This window comes from Bemisia tabaci, chromosome 4 (assembly GCF_918797505.1).
Source record: "Bemisia tabaci chromosome 4, PGI_BMITA_v3".
NCBI classification, from domain to species: domain Eukaryota; kingdom Metazoa; phylum Arthropoda; class Insecta; order Hemiptera; family Aleyrodidae; genus Bemisia; species Bemisia tabaci.
In genome coordinates, this window is record NC_092796.1 from 18,643,085 (window position 1) to 18,657,525 (window position 14,441).

General features: G+C 40.2%; 1 protein-coding gene across 1 annotated transcript in view; it reads right to left on the bottom strand.

Moving 5' to 3' along the window:
• Nucleotides 1-12,038, bottom strand: part of LOC109030002 (uncharacterized) — a 33,391-nt gene extending 21,353 nt beyond the window's left edge. The window contains exon 1 of the mRNA XM_019040744.2: nucleotides 11,684-12,038. Within this exon, the coding sequence (XP_018896289.1) occupies nucleotides 11,684-11,866 (183 nt within the window). The 5' untranslated portion in view covers nucleotides 11,867-12,038. The remainder of the gene's footprint in view (nucleotides 1-11,683) is intronic.
• Between the last annotated feature and the right edge of the window lie 2,403 nt (nucleotides 12,039-14,441).

The window sequence follows — 14,441 nt, forward strand, 5'->3', positions numbered from 1 at the left end:
GGTTATTTATCTATAGCTTTGTCTATCAATTTCAATCATCAACCCGCAGAGGGCACTAGGGTCCACTATGCGGGTCCTCCATAAGTTATCTTAGATAGAGCGGGCTCATCTCGGGACCATGTGCTATCGATACCCGCAAAAATCAACAGAATCAGCTCGGTAGATATTTAAAACAAATCGTGACAAAAATAAAATTTGTCATGGTCTATATGAGAGGATTCGCAACTTATCACTTAATCTAAAACAACCACGAATCGTCTTTCCCAAATCTAAAAAGAGTGGGTTGGTCTAGGGACCATCACCTGTCGGGAACTTTTAATAACTCATTTATTATTTCAGAAGTACTTCAGATGTAAGAACTGAAGTTTCAGATGTGTGATCCAAACCTCAGCAGCTGGACCTAAAGTGTTCAGATGCTCAATCCGAAAACTTCAGGGATCCATATGACCTAAACGTCGGGTCCCACGCACGAAGTTTTTTTCTCCGTGTATCAATCATCGGTATAATGCTTATTTATCTATAAACAGTCAAAAGTTACGCAGATCATTCATTTCGAAGCCCTTATATCATGATCATGCGAAAAGTTGAAAATCGCTTAGCACGTTTCACCACTCTGTTCACGTTTTGGTTCTTGTGTCCGAAATTCGTTGCTCCTCTGACACAAGGGCGAACATACTTTGCCTCATGAGCCCCGGACGGCATAGCGGCATACGGAGACAGGTCTCACGTAGAAATCGAGATACGCCCTTATGTCAGACGGGCGACGAACTGTCTACCGAGCATTTATTCTTTCTCACGTCCATAATTGACACTTCAAACTGAAATATTCGAGTTTCCCGAAGGATGTGACATCTATGGAATCAAGTATCGATTTTTCTTTCACCGATCTCGTGGCACTAGGTTAACGTCGCGACGCGTCGCGTCTCGTCTCGTCATTGTCACGGCGAGGATTTGAAAGAGACAATATTTGGGTGAAAAGATGCGTTTAATGGGCCCCTGGATTAACGTGTCGCGCTGAAACGCTGCGAATTCCACACTGACCATCCGTGTTGCCAAGTCACACGGAAAAAATGAAATTGCCGATTTAACAATTCAATTGCTAAATAAAGTGACTGCAATATTTTAATGTAGATTTTACAACAAAAATTGTTGCTTTAAGCACTATTGGAAGCTAATTTAACCACGGAAATGGTCAAAGTAGCATTTTTTTGTTGTAAAATCTACATTGAAATATTGCAGTCACTTTTTTTAGCAATTGGACTGTTAAATCAGCAATTTAATTTTTCCGTGCAATTAATTTATTCGGAAAATTTACAGCGTATATCGAGTTTTTAAAAAATCGTAACTAAGTGTCTCGCTTGAAAAGTGGAAATAAGAGACTTGAGCATGTTTACGAGCACACTGAAAAAGGAAGAAAGAAAGATAGCGGTCAGGTAAACCGAATGTTCAGTGTTCAATATTGCTCTGACTATTCCAATTAAAAAAAAACGCATTTAAATAAAAGCGAAATTAAGGCATATTCGATTAAATAACATGAACAAAAGAAAAGCAAACCTCGGGAATCAGAATGTACAACCCTTTTTTTTTAGTGTAAATGGAACTAATTGGATGTATTTATAAAAGGAACTATGTGCATAGGGTCTGCGTGCATCATAGTTCCTTTTAGCATAAACACGTCCAATTGAAATACATATTTTAACAGCAAGAAATCATAATCTTGAGAACCACTGAAGTTCTCTAAATTTATTCTATTTCCATCTAAATAGACCATAAGGTACCAATGAATAGGGAGGAATTTTCCGAAGGATACTAAATAACTTGCAATATCTATAATATAACGTTTTTTAAAAGTACTTCTACTTGTCTCGCAAAGAGGCCTGGTTTATTACGTCATCGTGACACATTGCGACGAATTCCTTATCAATGGAATTGTAACGATTTACGACTTTGATCGTTTTAATTTAAGTATAGAGTTTCGATGGACGCAGGCAATTCTGCTAATAAAATTTTAGTGGAATGGTCTTTTCCATAAAGAACCGACAGGAATACTTTCCTGTTCTGCGTTAAAGTCTCTCAAACCGCGTGCGTAGGAAATATCTGAGGTTTGTACATTGATTTTAAACTTAACTTCGTTGAAGTAGTTTATAATCGGGACTAAAATCTTTCGATAAAAAGTTCAAATGATGAAAATTCATCCTCGTAATAAGCAGGTAATAACACATTGCTTCTGAAAAATTGAAGGTGCGAAGGCGCGAGGCGTGAACTCTCAATACTCCACTCAATACCACCGGTGAGGTGTCGCTCCGTTCGGGAAAACATTTGAAAAACGAAACCGGATTACGTCTTTCATTTATTTGACGGTATTTCTCATGTGCGTCTTGAAACACCACTACAAGTAAGACAAACGGAACCAACACAACATGGAAAAGAGCAAGAGAGAGGACTCGCGTTGATGACGGCGCAGAGATACAACTATTCGTACTCGATGGATGTCCGTGTTGCATGTGAAAAATTGAAGGCGCGCTGGCGTGGAGCAAGACGTGTACTCGCAATCCTTCGTACTATACTCCGCCAATGAGGTATCGCTCAGATATTCAGGAGAAAAGTTAAATAACGAGGACTGATTACATCTCTCCTATCTTTGGCTATGTTGACTCTCAATTTTTTTTCTTCAATTTGATATCTGATTTTTTTTACGGTGTATTTGTGGACTTTTATCTAAAAATCGCATGCACCGGCTCCATATAACCTGCGGGGAACGTGCCCTTGGCAATCCTCAGGTCATTTGATCCGGCTAGGCTTTGAAATCCTTTAAATGAGTGCCTTCAATTCTCCATTAATAAAAATTTCCTTTGATCTGGTTTGTTTGTCTGTTTTTAACAGCACCATGAAGATATTAAATCTGATGTCTTCATTACAGCTAGGATAAGACATAGCAATTCGTCTCCTACGCATGTATCCCAGCTCAATTTTTGCCAGTTGAGTAGTTCGGTGGGGGAGGGGGGGGGTCTAGCGGGGTTAGACCCCTCCCCCATGACTAGAAAATTTCCCAAAAAATAGGCAGTTTTGATTTTCAGGGATTTTTTACTCAAATGCTAAAAATTTAAGGTCATGCCACCACTTTCCGCAGTTGTTCTCACTTGTGAGTAAAATTAATACAATTTTAGACTTCTGCAAATCCTCCATCAATTTGATCGAGTTCATCAGAAAAAAACCAACCCATATTAAGTTGAAACTGAGAAAAAGAGGTTTGAAATTTTATTCCTGCATAAAGCTCCATGTATAAAATGAACTTTACCCCTCTTTTCATAAACTAATTTGTTTTCCGACTTCCAGGTTTCGCCAGGAGAAAATAAACGACTGGTGGAACTTAAAAACATCCCTGACTTAATTTTTTTGAAAAATGGGTTGGCTCCTTCCTGATGAACTCGGTCCAATTATGACTCCTCCTTTTTGAAAGCAGAAAACGGGAGTTCGCAACAGCGCGCAAAGCCTGAGCGTGTAAAAGTGCTGTCAAGCGGCGCGCGGCGTATGTCACACGGATCGGCACAATGTCGGGGCCCCCCTCCCACCCCCCGGCCCCGGGTGGCCCCCCAGGCCGGTATCGGTCACGAAAAGACGAGATGGAATCACGGCGAAGTGTCGCGTCTGCGTCTGGCTTTGACGGGCGATGGACAGTGGACAGGGCCGGTGACGAGTGACCCAGAACACGTGTCGCGCTGTTTGCACTGCTGTAAACGCCCGTTCTCACTGGCGGGGGGTCGGGAAAAAGGGAAATCCGAGGGGGGTCCGCGCGGGATCGACTCACGTCGTCCGCCCGGGGGGCCGGACCCCTCCTCCGGCCCGGGCTGGATTATCCGGAAAAACGATCCATTATCGTCATCCGCGGGCCCCCGAATCCGAGAGATCCGCTTTTCCCTCCAGCTTATCCTTTGTCCGGTAGTCCGTTCCGTCCGGGCAGCCTTGCCAAACGCAACGTCAAATCTTCTACTTATCTTATATACTACTAATCTAATATACTACTAATCTCATATACTACTAATCATCACTTGGATTGCATTTTGCAAAAAGGAACCACTAGCATTGCAATGTTGCTAAGATTGTGCAACTTCTTTTGTCTTGGAGGAAAAATCCGATTATCCATTAATAGTTTTCTATTTTACTCGCTAAAAACTGTAAATTTAAGACAAAAATTACCATCTAAATTTCATAGTTTTTTACGATTTCCGCAATTTTATTGCAAAAGATGAAGTTGCACAATCTTAGCATCATTGCAATGCTAGTGGTTCCTTTTTGCAAAATGCAATCCACTTATCATGTATATTACTATTCTACTTATCTACATATCTCTATTTGTGCTTTTACAAGTGATTTTTTAGGGCTCCTTCGTATGTTTGTACTTAGTAATATAGAGAAATGCTTGTATGATAATTGCATAGCGAGTATAAATGGTCAGTGAAATATGTTTAAATATACTCGAAGCTAATGATACTTCTCACCGTCTTTCTAACACTAAGTTTTTCGTGGGTTTAAATTAATTTCGAGAGTCTACACCAACACGTGAATCGTCAAAAATATATTTTTATAAATTCAAGAAGTTCAACTGGAAATTTTTAGGAGTTTTCTTATCTTTTAAAAAACGTCAAAATATTTCGAGGTTGGAAGCCCCTGCTGCAGGTATGCTTCACGAACGACTCTTTCGATTCTGAACGACCCTTCCCATGCTATAAAACAAGCTAGTTCCAGTTTTCTACCATAATGACGTTGGATTTTTGCAAGAAATATAAAAGTAGTGGACACGCAATTCTCCCGCAGGATATAAGTGGGGTCGGATGAATCACGGTTGGGTAAGGTTACTCGAGGGAAAATATTCCTGCAAAAAAGATAGGGACCGAGAATCATCAAGAGGGGTTTCGTATCATTTAGTTTCGTAGACACCGTAATATTAATAAACAATTTTCAAGATGCAAAATGTGAAATTTTGATTGAGTATGGAGTCTACAACTGTTGACACTGTACTTAGGGAGACGTCTTATTGGTGCTACAGTCGGTGGTAATAAGCTGTGTCATTAAAATTCACCCGTACTGATTTCGGTTCAAATTCGTTTTGAGTCGTTATTTTCTCCCAATTTTTGGCATGATCCTCGAAGTATCAACACTATGATCCTTCTGCGCCACCGGGAAAAAGGCTGATGATCCAGGACGGAAACAAGTGTACGAAAACTCACAAAACGCTGGAGTAACCGCCACGGCAGTTAGTTTTACATCTGGACATTGCTGAAGTAACTGCTGCAGCGGTTAATTCAGCGGCGTTTTGTGAGTTGTCACACACTGGGAACAAATTCTCGGCGTTTTTACCAAGGTCCGTTGGTACCTTCACCATCTCATTTTTTTACCAATTATTGGTAATTTTACCAAGACAGACTGGTAAGCTTACCTAAAACCCGGTATTTTTTCTGTTTTTCTCAGGTAAGAATACCACTTCTTTTGGTAATCAATTCGGTAACTTTGCCATTTTATCTCGGTAATTCGCCAGAGTCGATAAAAAATATTGCGTTTTTACCAAGTTCTAGTAAAATTACCGAGAAAGTTCAATAATTGTACAAGATTTCTCGATGAAATTACCAATTCCATAAATAGTAATTTTACCAAGAAAAAACTGGGATCAAATAGAACCCTGAATTCTTGGTAATTTTACCCTTTTCTTAGTAAATACACAGAGATTTTTTTCCAGTGCACACTTTTTTACATCAGAATGTTAATCAATATCCTTCTTTTCGGTGAGATTGATCCATGACCCGGCAACCGGGTATTTTTGCGTTTTGCTCAGATCTCGGGCTTTTCTTGGCTCTGCTCAAGCCCAGACGGTGACGATCTCGGAGCGGTTTTTTGTGTCTTTTTCCCATAGCGCGAATCACACGGAACGGATAATACGCCAAGAAAGTGTGAAAGGAGCCATGCATCGATAATTGGGCTCGCGGTAGTGAACGCCGTAGGTGCGAATGGGAAACCAAGAGAAAATATGTAAGTGTTATGCGTAGTTTTCCTCCGTCTTGCGCATGTGTGAGTGCCGCTCGCCAGTTTTCTCCGCGGGGAGACGCTTACTACTCGAGTCATGTATCATCTGAGGTGCTCATTGAAATTTCACCGGAACTTTCAATAAAAACAAATCCTAGTTATGAAACAATAAATTAAGAGACTTGCAATCTGAGCGGTACAATCGGGTGAGAAAAGGATTAAGTTCGGAAGTAAAGAGAATATATGGACGGCATTTTGCAATAAGGAACTACAATTTCTGGCTCATCCGCGAAAACGCATATCTGATGAGGGAAACTATAGTAGATACATTGCTTGTAAACTGAGCCAGATATTGTATAGTTCCTAATTGCAAAATGTAGTCCATATTTTAGATACTCTACACCAACAATTTTAGCGATGTAATTGGATGGGGCAAACTTAAATTCGGCAATGAATGCTTCTTTTTGACTGTTGATAATTAGACTTCATTTTTTCAGGAACTACAATTATCGGCTCAGTTTAGAAACAACGTACGTACCATTAGTCTTTCTGTGCACTCACGTGCTTTTACGGATGAGCCAAAAACTGTAGCTCCTAATTGTAAATTATAGTACAATTGGACTACATTTTGCAATTTGGACCTATAAATTCCGTCCCGGTTTAAAAACAACGCACGTGCCATTAGTTTCCCTATGCACATACGTGTTTTTTCAGATGAGCCAGAATTTATAGTTCCAAATTGCAAAATGCAGTCCAATTCATGAGTAACTTGCTGAACATAGAAGAAAATAAAACACGAAATGATAACCGATAATTGTCGGAATCCGCACTGTACTCGGCAAATTGTTATAAATTAGGTAAGGGTTGTTAAACAAATTGCTTAATATTTGGCTGCCAGACATCATTAGGAGGGTTGACTTCCGGAAGAAACTTATCCACTACAGGTAAGACAGCCGCTTTCTGCGGGATCTCAAAAATGTGATAACTGTCAGTGGCTGATTCGCCATTAGTTTGCAAGTGTACCGTCGCATTCATTTCGCCTCTCGATGCTTGTTTCATGTCGAGCGTTTTTGCAAGCGGGCTGATTGTTGAAATTGATAGACAAAGCTATGGACAAGGAGGATATAATGAGTATGGAGCGATCCTATTGGTCAAAATGGTTGGCTCTTATAGACTAAGGGAGAAAATGATGGACTAACTGAGGGGTCTTCCGTGAGTTGCCGTCAGTTCGTCTATTATCTACCTCCTTCGTCCATTGCATCCACCCGCTTCCACCAATAGGACCCCTTCATATCCTTTTTGTCTTCTTTTGCTATAGCTTTGTCCATCGATTTTAACAATCAGCGCACAGGCGAGTATTACCGATTAGGTTAGGTTCGCCAACCAGTTCCTCAATGTTTTGGTAATCAGTCATCATGGGGCAAATCTGAGCGTTGATTTCAAACGCAACTTTTGCATTTTAGAGAAGATAGCAGGGCAAAGTTTCTAAAGTGTATTGCCTTTGTCCTGGCATTGCACCAATTTGTGACTGTCTTTAGTCGAATTTCCGCGAGTGGATTTGGTTGAAGTTTTTGATTTACTACCACCTGACAACAAAACGAAATTTCCTCCGGGTGACGGTTCGTATACTTTTTGGTTTTTATGCTGCATGGCAGCAATGAAGACCATATCCAAAATTCTCGACTCATCCCCAGAGTTGAGTTCAAAAATGGATGGATGCAAAGATTAGCCAAAACTCATCAGGCATACTCAGTTAAGTTCATGACTTCAGCAAAGTGTTTTTTCTTTTGGTTTGTAACCCCGCAGACCGGTTTTGAAAGTTGAACATATTCACTCGCGGGAATATGTCTCCTGTCATTAAGGACCTCATAGACCACACAACTTAAGATTGAGTAAGTACCAGGTCAAAGAGGATTATTCGATGAACAATATGGGACAAAAAACCCCAAAAATTGCAAAGTACACTGAAGTCATGGTGAATTGGTGTATTTTAAGTTCAAATTCCGAATTTTGAAACAAATTCAATTAAAATTATGATCTACCACGTTGAGGGTGCGAAATTGCTGGATTATGATCCCCACATTGATATAAAATTCAATTAGCTCAAAATCCACGATAAACGTAATTCTAGGTAAGGCTACAAAATAAAATACATTATAAAAATTGGGACCTTCAAGGTGCACGATTTCTTTTTCAGCCAGCAAAAAGCAAGAAGGGAAAACATTTAAACGCAATGGGAAAACAAAGAAATATGAGTCACCAACCACTGTTGTTGCTAAACCGCAATTGCTTTAAAAATGTAGTTTTCATAACTCGAAACGTCCCGGTTTTTTATGTTTTTTATTTTTGCTGCCTTTTCACAGTGAACTAAGTTTTTTTGTATGTAAAAATGGAATTTCACGCCTTTTCTCAGCAGCAAACATGAACTACCGCTTGCAACTTACTCTCTTAGATATCAAAGCAAGTTTTCAGCCAAAATTTGATTATCATAATCCAATTATTCGACAGAGTTCGACAAAAAACGCCTCACCAAATATACTCAAACTCCGTGGACTGAGGTCTATTTAGACTGAATTTTGTAATGAGGATCCATTATTTCTGGCTCACAACACAGCACAACAAACAAAACCACAATTAAGACAGCTTTCTTTTCTACCCGCGCGTTAAAGTCTCTCGAGTACTTTAATTTCGAAAATGGACTACAGTTTTCAGAAAGGAAATACTATTTTTGGTTTATCCGCCTTTATCCGCATTGAAAAAATAATGATGCATGCATCGTTTCTCAATGGGTTTCGTAGTTTAGCTAAAAATAATAAGATCTATCCAAACAGCAAGTTTCTACTTTCAATATTAACCAAGATATCGCGCTTTGAAAAATTCGGTGTATGAAGTCATCCACCGCGGCAGTGACACCCTTGGTTTCTTCCGCGAAACACACATTTTCACAGGTTACTGAACGTGTAACTCGGTTGAAAGCAAGGTGGAGAAATCAAGGGTGCATGGAAAAGACTCTTACAGTCTACGGTTCTCCATGACTTTATAAGCCGATTAGTGGTTCAGAGGGCAGGGCACACCTCTAATAGTCGTAAATGAACCAATGATTCTCGGTCTGTGAATCATACTAAATAAGTATTTATACCATCAACAAGGTATATGTACTAGTATTATTATGCGTTGCCTTTACTACTATTAGTGGTGTTCCATATGAACCAATAATTTGTTCATGAGCCAAGCTTTTTCTCAGTGTGGTTGACCATCAAATCCCCGAATCCTAATCTAATGCAGAGTTTAAATTCCAACTTTAGTCACACTCAGGAATAATATCATCAGTTCAACTAAAAAGTCACGATAAACTCACATGCGTGAAAACGGCTTAGAAATGTTAACACCGTTAGCATGCAGTTACAGTGTTTGTTATTTCTTGCCCGTATAATTCCTTCATTCCATAAACCTTAATTCTTAGGAAAATTAGGCAATTTTGAAAAGGTACACCCCGTTTTTTTACGCATCCTCAACAAAAGCGCGGTTGACGACCTTGAGAGATAAATTATAGTCAAGACAAGAAAAGGGGACATCCCTTCCTGAAAAATAACCAATTCTTTGTGGAAAGGATACTATCGCTACTTCCTTGAGAGAAGTGTAAGATAACCTCTTTACTCGGATGAATGAAAGTATTTTTCTTACCATTTAGAACATCGCAAGATCTGTCTCTCGGCTTTTTTAGGTTAGTTTGCTCTTTTAAATTTGAAACTTTGATGGCTCATGTATCGATAGCGGTGAAACTTTTCAACGTTCAATCGGGCAAAAATCTTCGTTGACGTGAGGGAGTATCTCTAATTCCACATGTGTCCTAGAAAGCATGGAGTAATACGAAGAACAGGAAAAATTTTGGAAATTGAGATACGCCCTAACGCCAGAGGAACGACGAAATGGACAGAAATTTCTGACAGTTAAACTTCACACAACAAAGAAGATAGCTTTAACCCAATGATCCCCTCTTCATACTATAAGGGACGTAACTGGGTACTTCAAATGACCTCATAATAGAATTCTACGTGCTTTTGAGTATCCACCAAGACTAGATTCTAATTTCCACCTTGAGACGGTTCCTCAACGTTCCAAACATCAAAACGCTCCTCTTGTGAGATCAAACTCTGCAGTCATACCTTGACCGAAGCAGGGCTTTCATTGCCTTAGAAGACCGGTAAATAAAAGTAGAGAAGTTACCAAATTATGATTATAAGGGGTTGAACCTTTTCCTTTCTGCGGCTAAACATTTTAGTTTAAGTTTAACGATATAACAATTTCTTTTAACTCCAGTTAAGGTTGTTTTTCTTAACTTTTCAAACGATCACCCTTAAATACAGGTGTTATGGACTCAAGTATGTAATTCTGTCATGGAGGGGTCAAAGCTTGAACTTTAGGACTTGTTAGCACTTTAAGCTCAGGAGTCATTGAAGAGGAGTATATCGCTGCGTTGATGAAAGCCCATTGAGAGGAGAGAGGTGCTTCTCTAAGGAGAACACTACTAGAAATTTGTCGTTTATAAAAAAGTTAGAGACATAGAACCGAGACTAACATTTCACAAGAAATAAACGAAAAAATGGAAAACCGCGGCTGTGATAAAGAAAAAAAAACTACTCAAGAAGTATTGGGGGATGTTTTTAACCCGTTTTCAACTATTTTTTTGGGTTTTGAAATCATCATGATTTCGGGATATTTTGTGTGTTGTTGTCTTCTATCTAAAACTTTTATCAATACACATTGAATTTTTGACCTTTGAATTTTTCCAAACAGATGATGCATGTGAATAAACTTTCAGTCGTATACAAAATCAATAAAAAATGGGATTGAATTTAGTAAAAAGGAAAGTTTCGTAAAAAACAAAGGATCTGCATATTACAAAATTTTACCTTTATTGCTCAAAATGACTTTCAATTTTATTAAACTATAAGAGTTTTGTTCTTCCTGACCGTGATGTTTATGTTTGTTTTTGAAATTATCATTCTTATTAACTTCAAAAGAACATGGTTCCCAAATTCTGAATTCGAAAAGAGCTATATCATATAAGAGAGAGGGACCAAGTGCAAAGTTTGTTCCCTATCGGATTCCTCATCGATGAATTCATTTCAAAGAAAGGAACCAACAACACAATCATACTTGCGGTGCTCTTCAAAGTAATTAATGAGCGGACTCCTTGCTTTCCAAAAGAAGCATGCTTCCCTTTCATTGAACCATTAAACTCTATCCAAATAATAAGTTCTGAAGTTGAAAGCTACACGCCGGGCACGAAATGGATTGCATTTTGCAGAAAGAAACCGAGAGCATTTTAATGTAGCTAAGATTGTGCAACTTTGTTTTCCTTGCATGTGTAAACGGATCATCTAAATAAGTTTTATCTTTACCAATAAAAAAATAATGTCAAGTCGAGAATTACCTATGTAAATTTAATTTGTTGCATAATTTCAACAAGTTTATTGCGAAGAGTGCAAGTTCTAGCAACATTGGAATGCTCTCGGTACCTTTTTGCACAATGTAATCCTAATAATTATGGACGCATTTCCTTCCAAAATTACAGGATGAAATCTTGTTGTCCGTCACGATCCTTTGACTCGTAGCTACAGATGTGCCTTTTTCAAAAGAAGCAAGAGGAATATGATGGTACCTGCTTGACGACATCGCTCGACAAGTTGGCCTTATCCGGGTCCTCCTGAGGCACGACACTATTGGCCTCCTGGTCCTGCTTCTGCAAACTGTTATTGGCCAAACTCGCACTGTCCACCAAATGCAGGCCGTAAAGGCCGTTCACACAAAAAATCAGAACCACGAACCCTCTGAGCGGAATCATCTCGATGCACTTGAACGACTGAGACGACGCTAAACCATGCACACCACACGCGACCGCCCGGCAAGACTGCGACACTACACTGTGCTGTACGGAGACTGAGCCGAGATGACACCGACTGAAAACATAATCATAATTCGGGCGCAATATATATAAATTGCCACCCAGCCGCCCGATATCCAGGTCAATACGTGAAGACGCGACTGAGAGTGTGTACGCAGGTGTAGGCTCCTTTATCTTCCACGAGCCCCCGGGGCTTGTCGCGGAGGGGCAGGGGGGGGGGGGCGCTCGTTACCCCCGTCCAATTTCCTTGTTTTCACCCGGAGCGGATAGGGCACCTAATTAACCCGTTGCCTCGGGGCGGGGCCTCTTACGCTACGTCGTCGTGCGGAATCCGCGGGTTTACGTGACGGACTAGACGCCTCCGGGCTTTGCCGCCGAAATTCGCGCGCGCCGCGACACTCCGCGTGGGGATGGGCCGCGACGCGGCGCGCGGGAGGTGCGGGTGGGCTATTAAAGTCTTCCGCCGGGTAATTTTGCCCCTTTTTTTGTTTTCCCGCTTTTTTCTCGTCGCGATTAAGTTGCTCGCGATCGGGCACTTTCTAAATATTTTCTTGCTCTGTCTTCCGCGCTGTTTCCTTCGTACGGTAGGCTCAGCCGCGATTTTCGCCGCCCCCGTCGTCTGGACTGGGATCGTCCTTGGAGCTTCCATCTATTCATCCCCATCCATCCGTTCATTGCATTCATCCCCGAATTCGGGCATGATTTACATACATTAATGCTCCATATGAATTTGACCCCTTTATCGGGAAAAAGTTCGTTAATCTGCTGAAAAAAAACGTTTGCTCCATTTTAATCAGTGAGAGTATATTTGGACGTATTTCTGCCAAACGGAACCAGAGACAGGTGGGAAAGAAGGGGTGTACTCGTAAGTCCAGCAGCCTGATTGTTGAAATTTTTTGTTTGTCGAAACGACATAGATGACATAGGTTAAAAGGCGGAGCTTGATTGGTCGGCCATGTCTTATCGCTGATTTGTCGTGCCTATGTCGGGTTGAACTCACGACAAGCTGACGACACCTCTTACGTTTCCGACAGTATGTCGGAAAATAAATGTCGTATCGTCGTATGCCTCCCTAAAATTTTCAGGGGGGCCCCCCTTGGGGGGCTACGGACCCCAACTTTTAATTTTCAAATGGGAAGACCCCCTTTGTGATAGCTCGTTCGAAAGAGCATAAAAAAAGAAAACTTTTCGCGCAAACCCGAAGTCAATATCTTAAACCGTTTCAAAATGGCGGCCGGTTAAAGTTCAAAATGGCCGAAAATTCACACCGGTTATTTGTCGATGGATTTGCGCGAAAATCGGTATGTAGGGGTATTTTGATACGAGAAAAACGAATTTAACGTTAGATTTTCGAAAAAAACCGAAATTTCCAAAATGGCCGCCGGTCAAAGTTCAAAATGACCAAAAATTGATTTTTTTTAGAAATCTAAGTTCAAATTTGTTTATCTTATGCCAAAATACTCTCAAATTCCAAGTTTTAGGCAAATCCATCAGCAAAAAACCGAGGTGACAATTTTCGGCCATTTTAAACTTTAACCGGCGGCCATTTCGGAAATTTCGGTTTTTTTGAAAATCTAACGTTAAATTCGTTTTTCTCGTGTCAAAATACCCCTACATACCGATTTTCGCGCAAATCTATCGACAAATAACCGGTGTGAATTTTCGGCCATTTTGAACTTTAACCGGCCGCCATTTTGAAACGGTTTAAGATATTGACTTCGAGTTTGCGCGAAAAGTTTTCTTTTTTTATGTTCTTTTGAACGAGCTATCACAAAGGGGTCTTCCTATTTGAAAATTAAAAGTTGGGGGCCGTTGCCCCCCCAAGGGGGGCCCCCCTGAAAATTTTAGGGGGGCCAAAAAGTAGCTCCCTTTGACCTAGGAATATCCCCCAAGTTTCAAATCTTTACCTCAATTAGGTAAAAAGTTAGAGGGGGTGGAAGGGACTTTTGGATCACCCTGTATAGTAGATTTTTCGCTTGATATTTGTAAAATTATGATGTACTTAATAAGAAAATTTAGTTTCACGAAACGCGAATTAACTTTATTTTTAGTGGATGAGCCAAACGTCAGATTTTTTATACATATAGCTTAAATCATTCACTATGTTAAAAACAACTTTCTGTTAATGTACCAAGACTTTCCCGTTTAGTCCGATTAAAGTTCTGGCAGCAACCTGATGTGCAGTGTTCCAATTCCATGTCCGTCATTAGTTCCGGGATTCGGAACTCTTTTGTTCTAGTATCTCCCACTCTCTTATCGTCAAAAGTTCCCGAATTGTTTTTAGATTTTTTCGTAAAGTCCGAGAAAGTTCCCGAATTCTTTTTAAATCTTTTCGTAAGGTCCGAGGAAGTTTCGGAAAATGCAAAAGATCCGGAACATTTTGGAAATTTCGAAAGTTCCGGGAAAAATTCAGGAAAATCTCAAAAGTTCCGAAATTGGATACAGGTTCCGGGAAATGAAAGCACTGCTTATGAGTGCTTGGACCAACTTCTCGTTGCCGGAAGAAGTGGGTCCC